The sequence below is a fragment of the Drosophila navojoa genome, chromosome 4 (assembly GCF_054131105.1).
Source record: "Drosophila navojoa isolate 15081-1374.11 chromosome 4, UAZ_NAV_1.0, whole genome shotgun sequence".
NCBI lineage: Eukaryota > Metazoa > Arthropoda > Insecta > Diptera > Drosophilidae > Drosophila > Drosophila navojoa.
This window is the reverse complement of record NC_142892.1, coordinates 1885541-1902952: the sequence shown is the minus strand read 5'-3', so window position 1 is coordinate 1902952 and position 17412 is coordinate 1885541. Positions and strand designations below refer to the sequence as shown.

Sequence of the window (17412 nt, the reverse complement as noted above, 5' to 3'; positions counted from 1 at the left end):
TATCATCTAACTGTAGACTCTCTAAGCGTGTCCCAAATAACTCTTACTTTAAATAATAAACACATAACAAATCGAATCCCACTCCGTTATTCCTCACTCTCACAGCTTTGCCCTCTCGCCTCTCACCTGCCTTCTGTTTATGCAACTTAAGTCTTTATCTCGACACATTTAAATAGCCCCCCTCTCCTGCTCCGTAATTCTCCACACACGCACATCACGGACAATCGACTTTTTCCATAACTCAAAATAGTCGTAAAGTCTGGCGGCGACATTATCTAGGCGTACGCCCAGTTAATTATAATCAAGAAACGTATTCTATTTTGGAATGTAAATTGCTTTTAAATCGACTTCCGTCCTCGCTCGCTGACTTTTCAACTTTCTCGATTCCCAAGAAATTTAGCGGAACATTTGCTTTTCTCTTTATTCGTTTTTTGTTCTCTGTTTAGTCTGGCATTTTTATGAGCTAAACGAAACTGGGATACAGCGGCAGTACGTTTTGGGTGGCGCTGTGCTAATGCGCTTAACGATGGGTTGGCGCTCTTCGGGGAGGCATGAACATATATACATTTTGGATAATGCTTAGTAAGGGATACAGTTAGACATGTAGAGATGAAAATTTGTTGGATTAGTGAAGAAGAAACGTAAGCTTCACTTCAAGCTGCTGGGGTAGGTTAGATTGCTTGCTAAAGCGAATGGGTTCAAGGTAGGCGTGAGATTCTTAAAAGAAAATTTGGGGTAAAGAAAAATCTGTATAATGAAAGGAAGAGAAAAGGTTCTTGGCAGGCAAAAAGGGGATAATGTAACGAGAATGGTCGATAGAAAGGGCATAGAAATGTAGAAGATAAGATCCACCTTTCATGGGAAAACTAAGATAATTTAGAGAGCTGATACTAAGAGCTGAAGTTCAAGGGTAGAAAGACCAGAGCGAAATAGGACAAAGATAAGAGGTGATAAGGTTTTTGCCAAGAGAGAGAGAGAGAGAGAGAGAGAAAGTATGCTTCTGCTGGACTTACCTGTCGCACTGCATAATAGCAGGTGAGATTGCGCGGATAGATGCCCGGATAATTGGGTGACTGCAGGCGGCAGGGCTTCTTGTCGCAGTCGCTGAAGATGCGCGAACAGTAGGTGCCCGGTATAAGATCACCTGAAAGAAGATTTCGATATAAGCGAGAAGATACGGGAGAGGGGATTCGAAATCAGCTTACCCAGATAATATTTGGGTTCTGTGTAGTTGTGTTCGTCCTTGGGCAGCGGCTTCTCCAGAGAGTCCATGAAGGTCTTGTTATTTGCATAGGCGCTGAACAGACTAAAGTCCTGGCCATAGCGATCAGAGCGAGCGCCGCTGGAGTTTGTAAAGTCCTCCATGACTGAGCCGGAGGCTTGAGCCTGTTGCTGCTGGGGATTGAGGAAGCTGCTGCGATTGTGCCACTGGCTGAGCTCTAAGAGAGAGAGGGAGAGAGAGTAGCAGAAGAATAAAGAGTTTAGTTTAAGGAAATCCCTTTTTTTTTACAAGGACTTACCTGCCAGCTTAATGCCGCCGTAGCGCGTCACCGAGCTATCCTTTGAGAGCACCTTGTACCTAATACGAAAATCGAAGTTGTATCCGCTTTGATCCCGAGCCAACCTAGAGGAGGGCAGTCAAGACACACAACAAATACTCATTAATACTGCTTAAGAACGGATGGGGTTGACTAACTCACCTGTTCAGCTTGATGGTGAATATTAGCGAGCGCGTTTCGCTGTAGAATAAAACTGGTCCCCACGAACTGCCGCACCACATGCCACCGATTGGGGTGCGCGCGGACTCTGCTATCTGCATGTAGCCATCCGGGCAGCCCTCGTGCACGTAGCTGGTGAAGCGGCCAATCGTAAAGCTGTCCAGGGTAACCTAGAGTCGAGCAACAGAGGCAAAGTTAGGAAGTGCAGGGAAATTAATTAAAAAGTACTCCCAATAAGACGATTCGATTACTTTGCTGTACTCGAAAATATTCAATTGAACTCAAACTACAGATCTCAGCTGCAGCATACCCCTTAGATGCCCCTCTAGGGCATCTGCCTTAATAAAGTTTTGGCCAGCTTCGTATAGCTGTGAGTATATCAGTAAACTGTTTGGCTGCTTGGCTGCCCTGGCTTGCTGACTTTCAGGATGCTCTCAGAAGGCATTCGAGCGTGCCAAAGCCGTTGGCCAAGTACCTCAGCACGCCTCCATCGCCTCCAGCCGCCCACACGAAAAGGTGTGAAGTGGCGTAATAACTAACTGGGTGAGCTTCCTCTGTGAAGAGCAGTCCCTACGCGAAGTAGCGCATGCAGCACGTAAAGCAGGAACAGGTGGAGGTGGGGGACAGGAGATGGGTATATACGACTACGCTGTCAGTTGGAGTTACGCTTCGTTTGCTGCACGCCTTTTGGGATTGGGATTTGTTGGGCTTTGAAATCAATATCAAGGGGTGCTGTTGCCTTAGCTTATCTTTTTAATGGCTTAGTTCATCCCAGCTGGCAAATGAATTGTGAAAGGCCAGGTGGGTGGGTAGGTAGATGCCAGCTTACCTGTACTACATCGCCGTGCTGTCCGCCCGCTGCCGTGAACGTGAGCACACAGACAAAGGGCACACGATCCTGTTTGGGCCGATGCAGCTCCAAGGAGTAAGTCTGTCCAATGTCTCCATAGTAGGTGCGATTACAACCTGCAAGAAGAAGAAGAAGAAGAAGGAGTAGAATGAGGAAATCATAATTGTTAGCAGCTCATCAAAAACGATGTTAAGGGTAATTAGCTTTAGACGAGCAATTATGTATGTTGCTGTTGTTGTTTGCTGCTCGTTGTTTATTTGCTGTCAAAGCAACCCCTAGGCCTAACGTACCCTGTCTTAGCCTAGACACCTTTAATTGGCAATAGCGGCGTTTATGAAGCGCCTCTTCAAATTAGGTGCCGTTACTAAGGGCAAAGTGTTAATTGTCTGTTAAGTTAACAGCAGCTCAACTCCGACTGGCGGGCAAATTAACTTCAGAGCATTACATGTCAAGCTGCACGCTATAAACAGGTAATTAGGCATATCACATCAATTATCTAGATTTGTATTATTTTTGTTATGATTTGTTCATTAATAATTCATAATTAATGAAGTTTCATTTAATAGCTTCATTTACTATTTAAAGACTTCATTACCAATTGCTGCTATCGATATCATTTACATATCGTATATACATATACTATTTGTATTAAATACCAATTAATCGCAATAATTGGCAAATAGTTCAACTTTCTGGCAACTCCAGTCGCAGAAATATCCGCAACCTGTTGCTTGCTTATCGGTCGCTCGCGCTGTTTTGAAAAGTTGTTCGTGTGATTATTTATTGTTTAGTGTATATTTTTTAAGTGTTTTCAATGAAATGAATATCAGTGCAGTGTTTGTGAGTGTTTTATCCATTGTGAGCAGCCATCAAGTGTAAAATATGTATGAGGTGAGTGCAAAAACAAAATGTTTGCCATTTTTACATTTACACCAGCTCCCTTCCAATGCATTTACCGTTTGACCATTCAATTGGAATGCAAATCTCTTGAGATTTTATTTGATGTGGAAAAAGGCTAAAAGCAATTTGAATTTGAATTTCAATTTGTTATGACAATTGTCACAACTTATTGTAGACTTTTCAATTAGTATTATTACAAATTTATGGGGTTTGTGTAGACAATTGAGTAAAACGGATTTCCATTCAATTTGGCTGTGGCACCTGTGCACCATTGTTGTTGTTGCTGTTATTGCTGTTGTTGTGGGTGCTGCATTCAATCAAATTCGACAGGCAGTCGAGTGGTTATCAATAAACAATTGGATAATTATGCCCCTAATGCGAATGCCCATAGAGTATGAGCATACCCATACACACACATACTTATATGCATCTACACATGTGTGTGTACATTTGCAGCAGCCCATGCAGGCATAAAGCAATTGCTTTCCAGCAACAACAGTTATTTTGATTTAGCATTTTGCTTTCAACCTATATATTGATGGCTTGACGGCGCACTTAGCCATCAATGGGTGTTCATTTTTCAATTAAATTCCGTTATTTTTTGTTATTAAGTTTTGCATTTACTCTGCTCTGATCCTCTCGCGCATTGAACGTCATTGAAAATACTTAATTAAATTCATCAACGCTTGACATGACATGCCTCCTGCTTCTGCTCCTACTCCTGATCCGTTCATGACTGGGCACACGGCTCCAATGGGCAGCCAATTGGTAAAGTGAGAAGTTCACTTTGCCGCCATTATGAGGGCCTTTCTGTTGGAGTGTGAATGTGAATGGGAGAGAGTGTGTGGGTGTGTGTGTATGTGTGTATGTGTGCGCGTGCTTAATTACATTTACACATGCTAGCTGGGTTGCATGGCAGACGAACGTAAAGAGAGTGAGAGAATAATGGCTGCTCGCTACACTGCGGCGAAGCATGGAAGTGTGTGCATGACAAATCTCGTCGATTGGAAAGCGTGTGAGGCTAAAGAAGATCGAGCAGGATGGAAGTATCGAATTATAAATTTGACAGCTTGATGGAGACGAGAGGCAAAGAGTGGAAGTGCAAGAGAGTAAGAAATTGTGCGAGCTGACAGACTGGAATGTATGGAATGATGTGGGGAGCGAACGTGAGTGAGCGAGATAGCAGCGTTTTATTTATTCGTGCGTAAAATGCAGACGAATTAAATGAAAATTTTAAAGTAAATTTAATTAAATAAATATAAAAAAAAAAATAACTGAATTAAATGAGATCGGAGTCAATTTCGTTGTCTAGTGCTTTCGCTCACTTTTTTTTTAAACTAAGAGCTGTTTACTGATGGAATTTTCTCTCAATGTAACTGCGATTTAATTTCGCGGCATGGAAGAGTATAAAAGGAGGTTGATTGCCTGCTTCATTCGTTCGGTTTAATTTCGTTTTTGCTGGCCACCTTTTTGCACCTGTGTGCCCTGTAAATTAAGCAAACAGCAGCGCAGCGCAGCGCAGAGTTTCCTGTTGCCTGCACGGCTAATCTCTTATGACAGCTTTGCATAATTGCTGGCAACACCAGTTACCACGCCCCCATATCCGCCACGCCCGCTCCTCGTTCGCCGCAGAACTTACGTGTGCAGAAGCGCGGCTCATCGCTGCCATCGCCGCAATCGTTGTTGTTGTTGCAGAATTTGCTGAGCGGAACGCAACGTCCATTCGAGCAGCTAAACTCAGCGAGAGAACAACCCGTTCCGGAACTGGAACCGGAACCGGAGCTGGAACCATAGCCAGACAAATTGGCAGGTTTGGCAGCGTTTGATGTGGATGCGGCAGCAACTGGAACGGCCGCTGCCGTTGCGGCAGCAGCTGCTGCTGCTGTTGTTGTGGCAACTGCTGCCAGTGCCAGCAGCAGCGTCAGCGTCGACGTTGACGTTGACGTTGCATTTACGTGACGCTGACTGCGGCGCTGACGTTGATGTTTAGGTTGACGTTGACTTTGACTGGAAGCCTTAATTGCATGACATTGTGTTGCAATTGTTGTTGCTGGCATTTGAAACATTTGTGTGACAGTTATGTGGCGCTCATTTGACTGCCCTTTGACACCATCCACGCTCAGTCTGAAGTGTTTTGCAGTTGCGGCAGTGTTAGTTGCAATGTTTGTTGTTGTTGTTGTGGTTCGTTGTTTCAGTTTCTTTGGCCTTTTTCTGCTTTTGTATTTTTGACGCCATTTTAATGTCATTTTTGTGTTTGTTGTATCTGCAAAGAAATAAAAATCGTATTATGACTACATATAAATTTATCTGATATTTTATATACAAATTTAACAAAGCTCAACGCGCACAGGGTATCTGCTAGTCGTCAAACTGCCATTACACAATTTATTTATATTTTTACAATTTAAAATAATTCAATTTTTATTTCAATTTAAGCTCAATGCTTATTATGCATTATTTTGCAATCCATTTCGCCTGGACTTTCATTGAAAATGCACGAATTAATTTTTCGTTCTCCAAAAATTAAGAGTATATAAAAAGTATAAAGGATTTGCGTTTTGCGATTTATGTCCCAAAATTTATGGCCAAATATTTATCGCACGGTAAATAAATGGAAATAAATGTGCCCGGCCAGCGTCGCGGTCGCAGTCGACGTTGGCAGCGACAGCGGTTGGCTCATAAATATTTGCAGCATAAACAGTTTTTATTTTTGTTTTTATTTTGTATTTTATATTTTGTATTTTTATTTTTGCTTGCTTTGCCAAGGACGAATTTTCACGCGCGTTGCACAAAATGTGTGCAAAAATGTGTAAAAGGGGGAATTCCCAGCCAGCGAAAAAAAAAATAAAAGCTGCCAAGCGTGTAACGGTGCTTTTTTGCGCACAATGGATAAATATATGCGAGGCCTGGCTGAAAGACCGGCGACTAGCATAGAACAGACGTTCTATGCGAGAATTGATTAATGTCTTTTTTTTTGTGTGTGCGATGCAAGAGAGAGGAAGAAATAGAGACAGAGTGCGAGAGAGAGGGATTGCTGCTGTCGATTGCAGCAGTCAGTGATAACGATGCGAATGAAAAACAACAGCCGCAAAAATCAGTGATGGGAGAGAGCAGGCGACAGAGAGAGAGAGAGAGGGATAGGAGAAAGAGAAACATAGAGAGTGGAAATCGTTGTTCTATTGGCTGCCTCGCGGGCTGCTGATGATTTATTACCGTTGTTTGGGGCTTGCAACGCGTGACCCCAAAACAGCAGCAACAACAACTAAAACAACAACAACAACTCGAGAGTCAATGAGTGAACTGAGCGAAAAAGCCAGCCTTGCACAGTAGCAGCAACAGCAGTAACAAAATAAAAATAGCAAAAAAATCGTTGCATAATTTTAAATTAGATGCACAGACATGGAACAGACGTGGATGCCTCGACGGATGAAACCGAATGTGGGACAGACAACAACGACAACGAGAACGACAACGACAAAAACAGCGACGGCGACGACTTTGGTGGCAGACAGTCGCTGCAGCAGCAGCAGCAGCAGCAGCAGCAGCAAATGACGTCGACAACAAGCAACAACAATAACAAACGTACAACAACAACTGAAAAAGCAAAAAAAAAAAAAAATGACACACACACAGAATTGCTGCTGCTGCACAAAACAACACGAAAATAGCTGATTCAAACTAGAATGCCACAAAGTGCATCCAGAGATACCCTAACCAAACCGTAAATGTGATGCAATTGCAATGCCAGAGCATGAGCTAAGGAATCAAGTATACGAAAACAAAGAGTAGAAGAGTAAAGATAGAAAGGTAGTAAAGGTAGTTCAATTGAACAACAAATAAATCAAGAGTGACTATAATATGGCATGGTAATTCAGGGAATACAAATTCTATAATGCTGTAGCCAACGGCTGACTTGTTTTAATTTCAGTATGGCATAATAAAGGGCATCATAAAGTTGTAGTTTAATGGTTTTGAAACCTCAAAGTTGAGCTATTAACACATCATAAAACATTTTTGTATGTTAATTCTGTTTCATTAACGGAAGCTCTTTGTAAAAAGGACTCTACTTTACATATGCATACTTTAATTAATAGTTTTTATGGTTGCTGCGTGTATTGCTGCGCAGAGCTACCCCAACTGAACAAAAGGGTATGGAGTGGAAGTGGAAAACATGTTGTTTTTAACATATCCATGCAAGTGTAGAAGGTCTGGCTTCCATTACCATCTGCCCTACACACATCCTTTGCTTGCCTTTCCTTCCCCTAGTCAAGCCCTGTAGCCGTGCAACTGTTATTGCGTCTGGCGTCAGTGAAACTTGCCACAAAATCGAGAGCTTGCCGCGCGGCAAGCTGCCTCCTGTGAGACGAGCAAATGTGAAGTAAAGTGAACAGAAGTGTAATGCTTGGACAGGACATTTTCAGCTGAGCTGCCACTCCTGCTGCTGAGGCTGCTGCTGGGGCTGCTGCTGCTGGGGCTGCTATGTCCTGTGGCTCCTTGACTATTCGTGCATTAAATTGCTAATAATTTTTGATATGCCAAACTTTTTTCCTTTTCTTTCACTTGTTTTCGTGCCATGAAACGTCATTTTTGCTGTGCCACACCTCCTTCTTCCTTTCCGCCTTATAAAATCTGTGTAAAGTGCATTTTCGTTATGGTCCACTGTGAAATGGCTTAAAGACTTGCCCAGACGTGCTTCACATAAACTAAGAGCAGCAAAGTAAACAGCAAAGTAAACTTCAAAAACAAAAGCATAAGCTGTAACAGATAATGGGTGGGCTAGAGGGCGAGAGGGCGAGAGGGAGGTAGGCGGGATGGCAAGTTGAGGAAGAGAGGGTATTGCGTTGCGGCAATGTCAAAAACCTTTCAAATTTGCACTTGTGTTGCTTCTTCTTCGACTACAGCTTGATACTCGTCTATTGCGGTAGTTTCAATAACACAACACTAACAGGAGCTAGGAATGGCGAAGGCCTAGTGTAGGATATGCGCGACTAGAAAATGAAGTTCTTAAATGGTAGATTTAAGTTACAAGATGCAAGAGATAATTCCTTCATGGATTACCGCCTAGCATAAATAGCAAAGATCTGTATATATTCAAGTGATAAACTTTCCCTTCACCTATTACTTATCAGGTCTCAGCATTAATATGCCATTCCTTAAACACTTTCAATGGCTACGGGGTATAAAAAACAGCAGCAACTTGTTTATCATAGCGTTTGCTTTCTTATCAGCACTAAAACACACGCACACATACACACGCACGCACACATTTAGATAGCCCTCATATCATGGCAGACGACAATGTAGTTGGAGGTAGAGAAATGACGACGATGATGGTTAAATGGTAGCAGCAGCAGCAGCCGAAGAAGAAGCAGTAAGCCGTAAGCAAGCAAAGCTTTCCCACTGAAATGGACGACCTTAATGGCGGCCCAACGTGTGGCTAAAGATATGTGTAAGATATACACACATATATGTACATGTATTTAAGATATATGTACATGCGATATCAGTTACGACGAAGCGTTGAAATGTGCGAGCGCCAATGCTTAAGTCAGCGCAGCAAACATCAATATACCAACCACCTCAACCACAAACACACACACACACACTCAGGCACAGACACAGACATTAAAACCGCAGGGAAAGCGCCTTACTGTGAGAGTGCCTTCGTGCGTGTGTGTGTGTGTGCGTGTTTGGCATATGCAAAATAGTTGCATATAAAAAGTGTTGAAAGATGTTGTGCACGTCGTCTCGTTTTTAGCTAGCGGCATTGCCAGTTCTTTTTTTTATCATACTCTACTTATGGAGTGCAAGGAAAAGGGTGTATAGGTGAGCAAGTTTAGCTATGGTTGTTTGAAGAGTCTATAGGTAGAGATAGAGTAAGAAGCTAGAGTTGGAAGAGCTAGACAGCTTGATCTGGAGGCGGAGAGCTAGAGCTTTACAGCTAGAGGTAGCAAGAACTAGAGCTAGAGAGCTAGATTTGAGTGGTAAAGCATATATATACAGATAGAGAGCTAGATCTAGAGGTAGACAGCTAGAGGTAGTGAGTTGAGCTATAAATAATGCTAGACGTCTAGAGCTATAGTGCTAGTGCTAGAGAGCAAAAGTTACATGTGAAGAGCTAGAGCTAGAAGCTCGAGAGAGAGAGAGAGAGAGAGAGAGAGAGAGAGAGAGAGAGAGAGAGAGAGAGAGAGTGAGAGAGAGAGAGAGAGAGAGAGAGAGAGAGAGAGAGAGAGAGCTAGATCAAGATCAAAGCCTGATACCAAAACTACAAAATATTTAGAGTTAGAGAAGACCGCTTCATTCGACACTCACAGCTGCGTACAGCCTCAGCATATAACTCATCGACTCTTCTTTCTTTAAGTAGAGTATTTTGCTCTGTTTAGCATTCTATTGCAATCTTGCGACATGTTGTCTTTAGTTCGTCATCTTCATTGTCAGCGCCAGCAACTGCAGCAGCAGCATCATCATCATCATCATCATCATCATCAACTTCGTCATCGAGAGCAACCGCCAGGCCGGAAGAGAACTTGACTTATAGCATAAAGCAGCAAGACTACATACAGCCCACGCCCCTTTGCCATTTCCTAGCTAACAAACTTTGCTCAGGCGCCGCAGCGGAAAGGGAAGTGCAGCAGTGTCTATATAAACCACGTCGTCCATACCACCCATGAAGCGCCCCTCTCCTCAGGGGGAGGTGCTGGTTAAAGCGTAGCTCGGTTCATGCATTGACTTTAAATTTGTGAAAAATTTCGTTGAATACTTTTGAAGGCGACTGGGCGTGAGTGCAGGACACGCGAATCGTGGCTCATTAGCTAACTGCTAAAGCATGCTGGCCCGAATGAGCAGAAGAAGTGAATAAGGCCAAAAGAAAGATGCGCACAAAAGGCGAAATGATAATTGCGACAATTTGGCAAATTTAACCCGAGACAAATTGCTTGTATCGCTACGGCACGAAAAGTTGTCAAGCCAAATTGCTGGCGCTCTATATGTGTTTGCCGACATAGACGGGGAATATTGAGGGAAAACAGGCAGAGAAGGGGGGCTGTGGCGCGAGGGGAGGTGGGCTGGTTGTGGGTGTGGCTGTGACTTTTACACAGCCAAACGCGAATTGCAGAAGCAACAAAGTCGCAATTTTGTTAGATTTGGCAATGAGGCGAAATTGTAAGTCGCTTAAACACATACAAAATCTTGTCGTTTGTGTTTGATGAGCGTGTGTGTGTGTGTGTGTGTGTGCGTGTGTGTGTAGTTATTCCCTAGCTGGCAAATGAAGGCAAATTTCCCTTGGCCCTGTCAACGTACGTCGTCAAAAAAGTTTTTCTTTTGCTTCAATTTTAGCGTGCGCTGTGAATGGCATTAGAAGCGGAAATGCCGCACACTCAAGAACAACACACACATGCGAAGTACACTCCTCTGTGTTTGAGTGTGTGTGTTCTCATGCAGAAAGGGCGTCAAAGTTATTTAAACGCCTAGACTTGGCCACATTGACAAGGAATTCAGCTAGCAGCTAGCTAGCTAGCTACCAAAACAGTTCATGTAGAGAGATCTTTCAGTTTTGGGACTTATATTTGGATGTATTTTGCTTGCCATATACCTAAGGCGAATGGGTTAAACAGGGCATGATGATAATGTGTGTATGTTGACTCTATAGACCTCCATTTGCAGGGTATGTCTTAGTCCACTCCAGCATCTTATCAAGCTATTTCGCCTGGGTTTTTTATTCGCACTTTTGCACATTTGGCAAATACTTGAGTTAAGCCGTTTAAAGCGGACCTAAAATGCGTGCCAGCAGCAGCAGCAGCAGCAGCAGCAGCAAGTTCGAGTTGTTTAAGTGTGCGTGTGTGTGCTTGCATGTGAGTGAGCGCGTGTGTGTGCGTGTTTTATGCAGCTAATGAATTTTGAGCGTTGTCCGCATTTTAAACATATTTCGGTTACTCACTTTGGCTTTCACACAGAGTACTAAGACTACTTTATTATGCTCCTTTTACCACGGATTGATACTTAAAAAAAAAAAGTACTTTGTGGTTGTATTTGTGTAAAGTTTTTATGCTCGCTTAGAAAGTTAAAAGTTTCACTCTATTCTATATTATTTATTTATATCTATCGTTAATATTTCCATGTTTTCTCTTTATTCCCAACATATGTATATGCATAAATCATATACACATATGCTTCAATTTATTTCCCTCTCATAATCAGAGTATTTTCGTATGTTTCACATTTTCAAGACATTAAAATTCCCTGTGGTATTTTCGTTTTTAATTTACACCTAATATGCTGCTTGGCGTCAGTCCCCAGGTACGCATTATGCTGCTCTACCACGTAAATGAAGTTAATTTAATGGGCATTATAAATGCCAGCGCAGACACCATAATTAAAGTACAGCAAAACACTTGAGACTTAATTTGATTTTACTTAAATTTATAGCATTTTTTTTTTTAACGCGCAACTGTCAGTGACAAGAACAGCAACAACTTGTCATTTTTCTATCTCTCTCTCTCTCTTGTGCTCTCTCTTAGCAATGTGATTGTCTTTGTGTATTTGGCTGTCCGACGAGCTGGCATTGCATTGTTTAGTCGTTGATTCATTGACTCATTCATTCAATCCACTCGCGTTTCTAAAGTGTATTTTAATTTGATTTCATTGTTCGCTGTCATTGGGCGCCATTACGAATTGGCACTCGAACGGGCGCCCAAATGAATATGAATTCAATTTCGCCCGCTCAGCTCGCGGCTCTTGGTTCTCGGCTCACAGTTATTTGCGCTGATTTCTGCTGCTGTGGATTGAATCGTTGTTGTTTTTTCTTTCGTCAGATAGGGTAGCGGGTTCATTCATGACATTTATTCGATTAGGTAGTAGGTTCTTTTGGGGGACTTTGGATGGGGCCGATGGCATTATGTGACGGCCTGTCCGATGACATGGCATTTTAATTAGTTTTCAGCAATGGACAGAGACGAAGAGAGAGAGAGAGAGAGAGAGAGAGAGAGAGAGAGAGAGAGAGAGAGAGAGAGAGAGAGAGAGCTAGAGAGTTGGGCATGGAACTGGCTAATTAATATGACAGACGCAGACAGCGAATTTGGCAATTCGAATTTGAATTTGAATATATTTTCATTTGCAATGTAAAACGTAAAATGCAAAAGGTTCGAGGTAAAATCACAATTTATACGATTGATTGAATTGTGATTGGTAAATAATGCTAATGGCCCTTGTCTGATGTGCCAAAAAGAAAAGAAAACACCAAATGTTATATGAAAATCAATATATAAATAACTAAATATATATAATGGAAATGTTGTTATTTTAGTGATAGCCCATTGAAAAATGGAAATTTGAATGCAGTATATTCATGATATATGTGTGGCAAAAAGGTAAAAATATTCATTTGCAATGTGATTGCATTTTAGAGGTAAATTCCAATCAATATAGCAATTGCCTTGGGCTCAGTATTGAAACACACACATGTTAAATAAACAAGCAAGTTTTCAGCTAGAACAAATATCATTCAAAGGGACAAGAGTTCAATTTCCAGTCAATAGAGCTCATACGCTCAACTGAACCAATGAGGTTTCGGGCCTCGAATTTCATTCGTGGTTATGGCTATGCATTTGTTGATTTCTAATGGAAAAATAATATAACTAACAAGCTAACGCTGTCAAATTAAAATTAGTGAACATTAAAGTAAAATTAATGTTTCAGCTTTAAATAGCTAAATTCATTAAATGACCCAACGAGCTTAGCTAAAAATATTTATATCATTTTAATCTAGCGTAAATGTAATTACTATTTCATAATGTTCATGCTCACATGACCCAGATTACGAAATGAATTTAATTATCTATTGAATTATTTTTTAATAAATGAGAATATGTAAAATAGACAAATATCTAAAAATAAATAGCATAAACTTATGTCTATGATTAGAATGTCGAGCTGGTTTAATTAACATACTGTCTGTCTCTTTCTATGAATAGAATAAATGTTTCTGTAGGGCATTGCCTTAGCCTAACGTTTATAGGAAATTACGTAATTTCACTTAATTTAATTCTACTCTACATTGATAATTTCCTATAAAATATAAGACCTTAATGAACAACGTCGAAGTTATGTCACTGCAACATAAGGAAATAGCATGTAAATTAAATTTAAAGCAATTTTCGCTCTTTCCCCATGTAAATACCAATAAATGGAGCAGACTCAACGCTATAGCAAATTTTAGCTGCAACCATTTTAATTAAAAATGTATTTTTAATAATAACCAAAAAAATGTTGGCTTTACTCCATTCCATTTATCCACTCGCCCGCTCTCTCTCTCTCAGTTTTTCGTTCGCTTTGAGTGCAATTCACATAGAACAAATATTGCGTATACGCAACGTTTGGCGCAGCTAGAGCTTGATTTTGAGTTATTTATTGCGAAGTGCATTCAGCTCGAGTAAATATTGAAATTGTGCATAGTTAAATTGCTAAATTTGACGGCAGAGAATTTACGTATTTCGAATTTTGATTGATGCGTTATTAAATCGTTTCAATTGGTCACTGAACACAAATCAAGAGCAAAATCAACATTCATATTGAAAACAAAAAGCAAGAGGGGCAGGGAGAGAGAGAGAGAAGAGAGCGAGAGAGAGAGAGAGAAGCGAGAGAGAGAGAGAGAGCGAGAGAGAGAGAGAGAAAGAGAGAGAGAGAGAGAGAGAAAGAGAAAGAGATGGGCAATCACATTAATATTGACGTTCTCGAAAATTATACGCAAATCATTTATTTTAGTGTGTAAAAAATGTAATGTAAAAAATCGAGCTATCTCTAGGTTGCGAAATTTGGTAGGGATAGCTCTACTAGTTCTGAACAGTAATGCCTGCACATTTCTTGACATAGCTGAAGTGCCCTAAAGGTAAGCGTACATAAATGCCATCAAAAGAAAAATGTTGCTGTCAACGTTGTGTGCACACGTCATTCCTCTCATTCCGTCGCTGCCATTTAGAATGTTGAAATAGCTTCGACTTATAAGCAGGGTTTGCTTTTGCAAAATACATCAAGAAGTATCAAGAAATTTTGAAGAAATGTTTGGGTTGAATTATTTTTGCCTTCAGATGAAAGTAAACACATGGCCTAAACAATGTTCAAGCATGTGTGCGTGTGCGTGTGTGTGTGCGAGTGTGCGTGCGTGCGTGTGTCTCTGCCTGTGTAAAATACAAACTCTCAAATGAGCCGAGGACAAGTCAAGCTGACAGGCTCAGGGAACACGCGACATATTTGCAAAACATTTGTCACATCCTGCATTTGCCTAAGCTAAGAAAATGCCAAGGAAATGATTTTCCTCACGGAGAGCGTCAACGAAAGAGAGAGAGAGCTAGAGCTTAGGAAAGAGATAGACCTTTGAATTGCTTTGCTTCATTTTATTTAAATCTAAAATTGCTTTTGCCTCAGTAATTTGTTTCCTATGCAAATTTTTTGAACGAAAATTCTAAGCAAGCAAGAGAATACAACAAGAAATAAATGTTGCGTGAAGAGAAAAGTGTGGAAATCCTAATACCCTAGGTGATATGGGACAGTCAAGTGAAAACGTATAAGAGATGGCATATACATATATTTTCTATATTATAGTGCTGAGCTCCAAAGATCTAGCTTATGAAGTATGGAGAAACCATAACATGGAGATTATTCAAAACGAATATACTCTTTGTACTTCGTGAACGAGTATAAGAAGGCAGTCTGATAAGTTTACCGTATGCAAACATTCTAATCGTACACACATATATAGATAAAATTATATTTATCCGTAAAGAGTATAATTTTGAACATCCTTCAATGCTCAATATCTGTCTAATACAAATATTTGAATACCCTGGGCAAAGCGTCTTAAAAAATTGAAGCAAATTTCTTAAGAAATTGTTTGGCTTTGTTGTTGTTTCTGTTTATTTGTAGCAGTTAAATCGCAGCAAAGTAAAAAAGTTGTGCGCTGAATAATGCAATTACAAAGAAACTGAGACGAATTGCTCGTTCGATTGCCCCATAAAAAAGTAAGAAATAAAATGTACAAAAATACAAAAAAATTGAAGGGGGAGAACGTTAGTCTTTTTACGTTGTTGTTGCTACTGATTTGCTGAGGCAGTGCCACAGTGCGCCGTGCCTCGTGCCCCGTTCTCTGGCTGCTGGCTCTAAAGTGGCACTCAACTTGTACTCCACTCCGACTCGACAAGCGATGCGGCGAGAAGTGGCCCCCGCCTTGAAATGTTGCAACAAATCGAAATAGAAATCGAAAAAAAAGGCGAGGAGATGAAAACACAGTGAATAAAATCAAATTTCAAGTGGCGCACGAAGGCGCTGCAAAGAGGCGTGGCAACAGAGACGACGGCCGCAGGAGCAGAAGCAGCTCAAGAGCTATTTGCATAATGCGGCTGCTGCATGAATAAACCATGTCTCAATGCCACCTCTCGGCCTCAGTCCTGACAAAACGTTTAAATCAAATCAAGTGTAGGCGCAGCAGAGAAAGAGAGGAGTTGATAGAGAGAGAGAGAGTGAAGAGAGGGCGCATTGAAGGCTAGGGAATTGTTGGAGTTGCTGCTTTATATAGGCATCAGACAGCGCAGGTTATGACTAGGCAGCAAGTGGATATGGCGGCGATAAAGCATCCTCCACGCTTCATTGGGCAGCCAAAGAAAAAGGCTGCTTCGATTGCTAGACGAATAGTAAATACCCTGGAAATTATGTCGAATGGCGAGAGGTGTGGTCTGAATTCATATTGATGAAGAAAATATAATGAAAAGAAGTCAATTTGTTTCTTTTCTTCTGACTGTCTCTCTCTCTCTTTCTTTTATTCCTATATATCTTTGTCTGTCTATCGTTTTCTCTGTTTTTCTATGACTTCCTCTTTCTCTGCCTTTCTTATTCTCTGTCTTAATCTTTCTCTGCCTTTCTCCTGCAATATCGTTCTCCTTTCTTTATTCTTTTCTGTCTCTTCATTCTCTCTCTTCTTTCTTTCTCTCTTTCCCAGCTTGCATGATATAGATTCTCTTTCTCTCTCTCTCTCCCATTGCAAAACAACCTTTGCCATTCAGAGTTTGTGATTTGGATTACTGAAAATATGTCATACTTCATCTACGGCTGAGCACAATTTATGCGGCTTTAAGGCGCTGTCTGCGACGGCAAAGGCGACGTCTGTGGCATTTGCCACATTGCTGCGGAGCAGTGGTGCAACGCGTGGCACAAATGTCATCAGTCGCTGCCCGCATAAGTATGCTATGAAATCTGTTCCTCACTCCTTATCCTGCTGCTGGTCTTTTCTCTCACTCCCATTTGAATATCAAATGTCATTGACAGGCGGCCCATGGCCCATGGCTCATGGCCCATTCGCATTTAAACGTAAAACTATTTCCAAGCTGCGTAACGCTGCAAGCCGTGTGCCAACTCGAGCCGAGGTGGGTGGCAAGACAAACTCATAAGCCAGACCAAATATGAAATAAATCACTGGGCGGGTTATTGACACGTTGGCAAATATTTGCGCACACAGGCAGCCAAGGCGAAGGCGAAGGCGAAGTGGGAGGGGAGGGGGCAAGCGAAGGAGTGAGTGTGGCTGGTGGCGACTAGTGTCAGCTTGCAACCAGCTCCAATCTCTTCAGCCACCTTTGCGCCCACACACGTGAGGCATGCAAAGCAGCGCTCAAAACTCTTAAGAACTTTTTTTTTTTTAGAGCTGCGCCCCCTACAAATATTCTCTCTCTCCCTCTCTCTCTGTCTCTCTTTCTCGCTGTTCGGCCCAGACAACTGCGTCAACAGCAAAGTCCACTTAATCCAAATTCAGTAAAAAAATTGTGAAGTGGGTTAGGAGCTGCTGCGGGTGGTGCTGTGGTTGGCAGTTGCTTCAATGTTAGTTCAACCTTTGGCAAAGTTGACGAAGATGACAGCAATGTCACAACTGCTGACGAGTGTGTGTATGTGTGTGTGTGTGCATGT

General features: G+C 41.6%; 1 protein-coding gene across 6 annotated transcripts in view; it reads right to left on the bottom strand.

The window, feature by feature from the left end:
- The window catches only part of LOC115563138 (uncharacterized), a 49310-nt gene that overhangs the window by 12165 nt on the left and 19733 nt on the right, over positions 1-17412 (bottom strand). For all 6 annotated transcript variants that reach the window (XM_089260558.1, XM_089260556.1, XM_089260561.1 and 3 more), the window contains exons 3-8: positions 5108-5731; positions 2548-2684; positions 1701-1888; positions 1521-1624; positions 1206-1439; positions 1014-1144 (exon numbers count right to left, since the gene is read on the bottom strand). In XM_089260558.1, the coding sequence (XP_089116684.1) occupies positions 1014-1144; positions 1206-1439; positions 1521-1624; positions 1701-1888; positions 2548-2684; positions 5108-5731 (1418 nt within the window). The remainder of the gene's footprint in view (positions 1-1013; positions 1145-1205; positions 1440-1520; positions 1625-1700; positions 1889-2547; positions 2685-5107; positions 5732-17412) is intronic.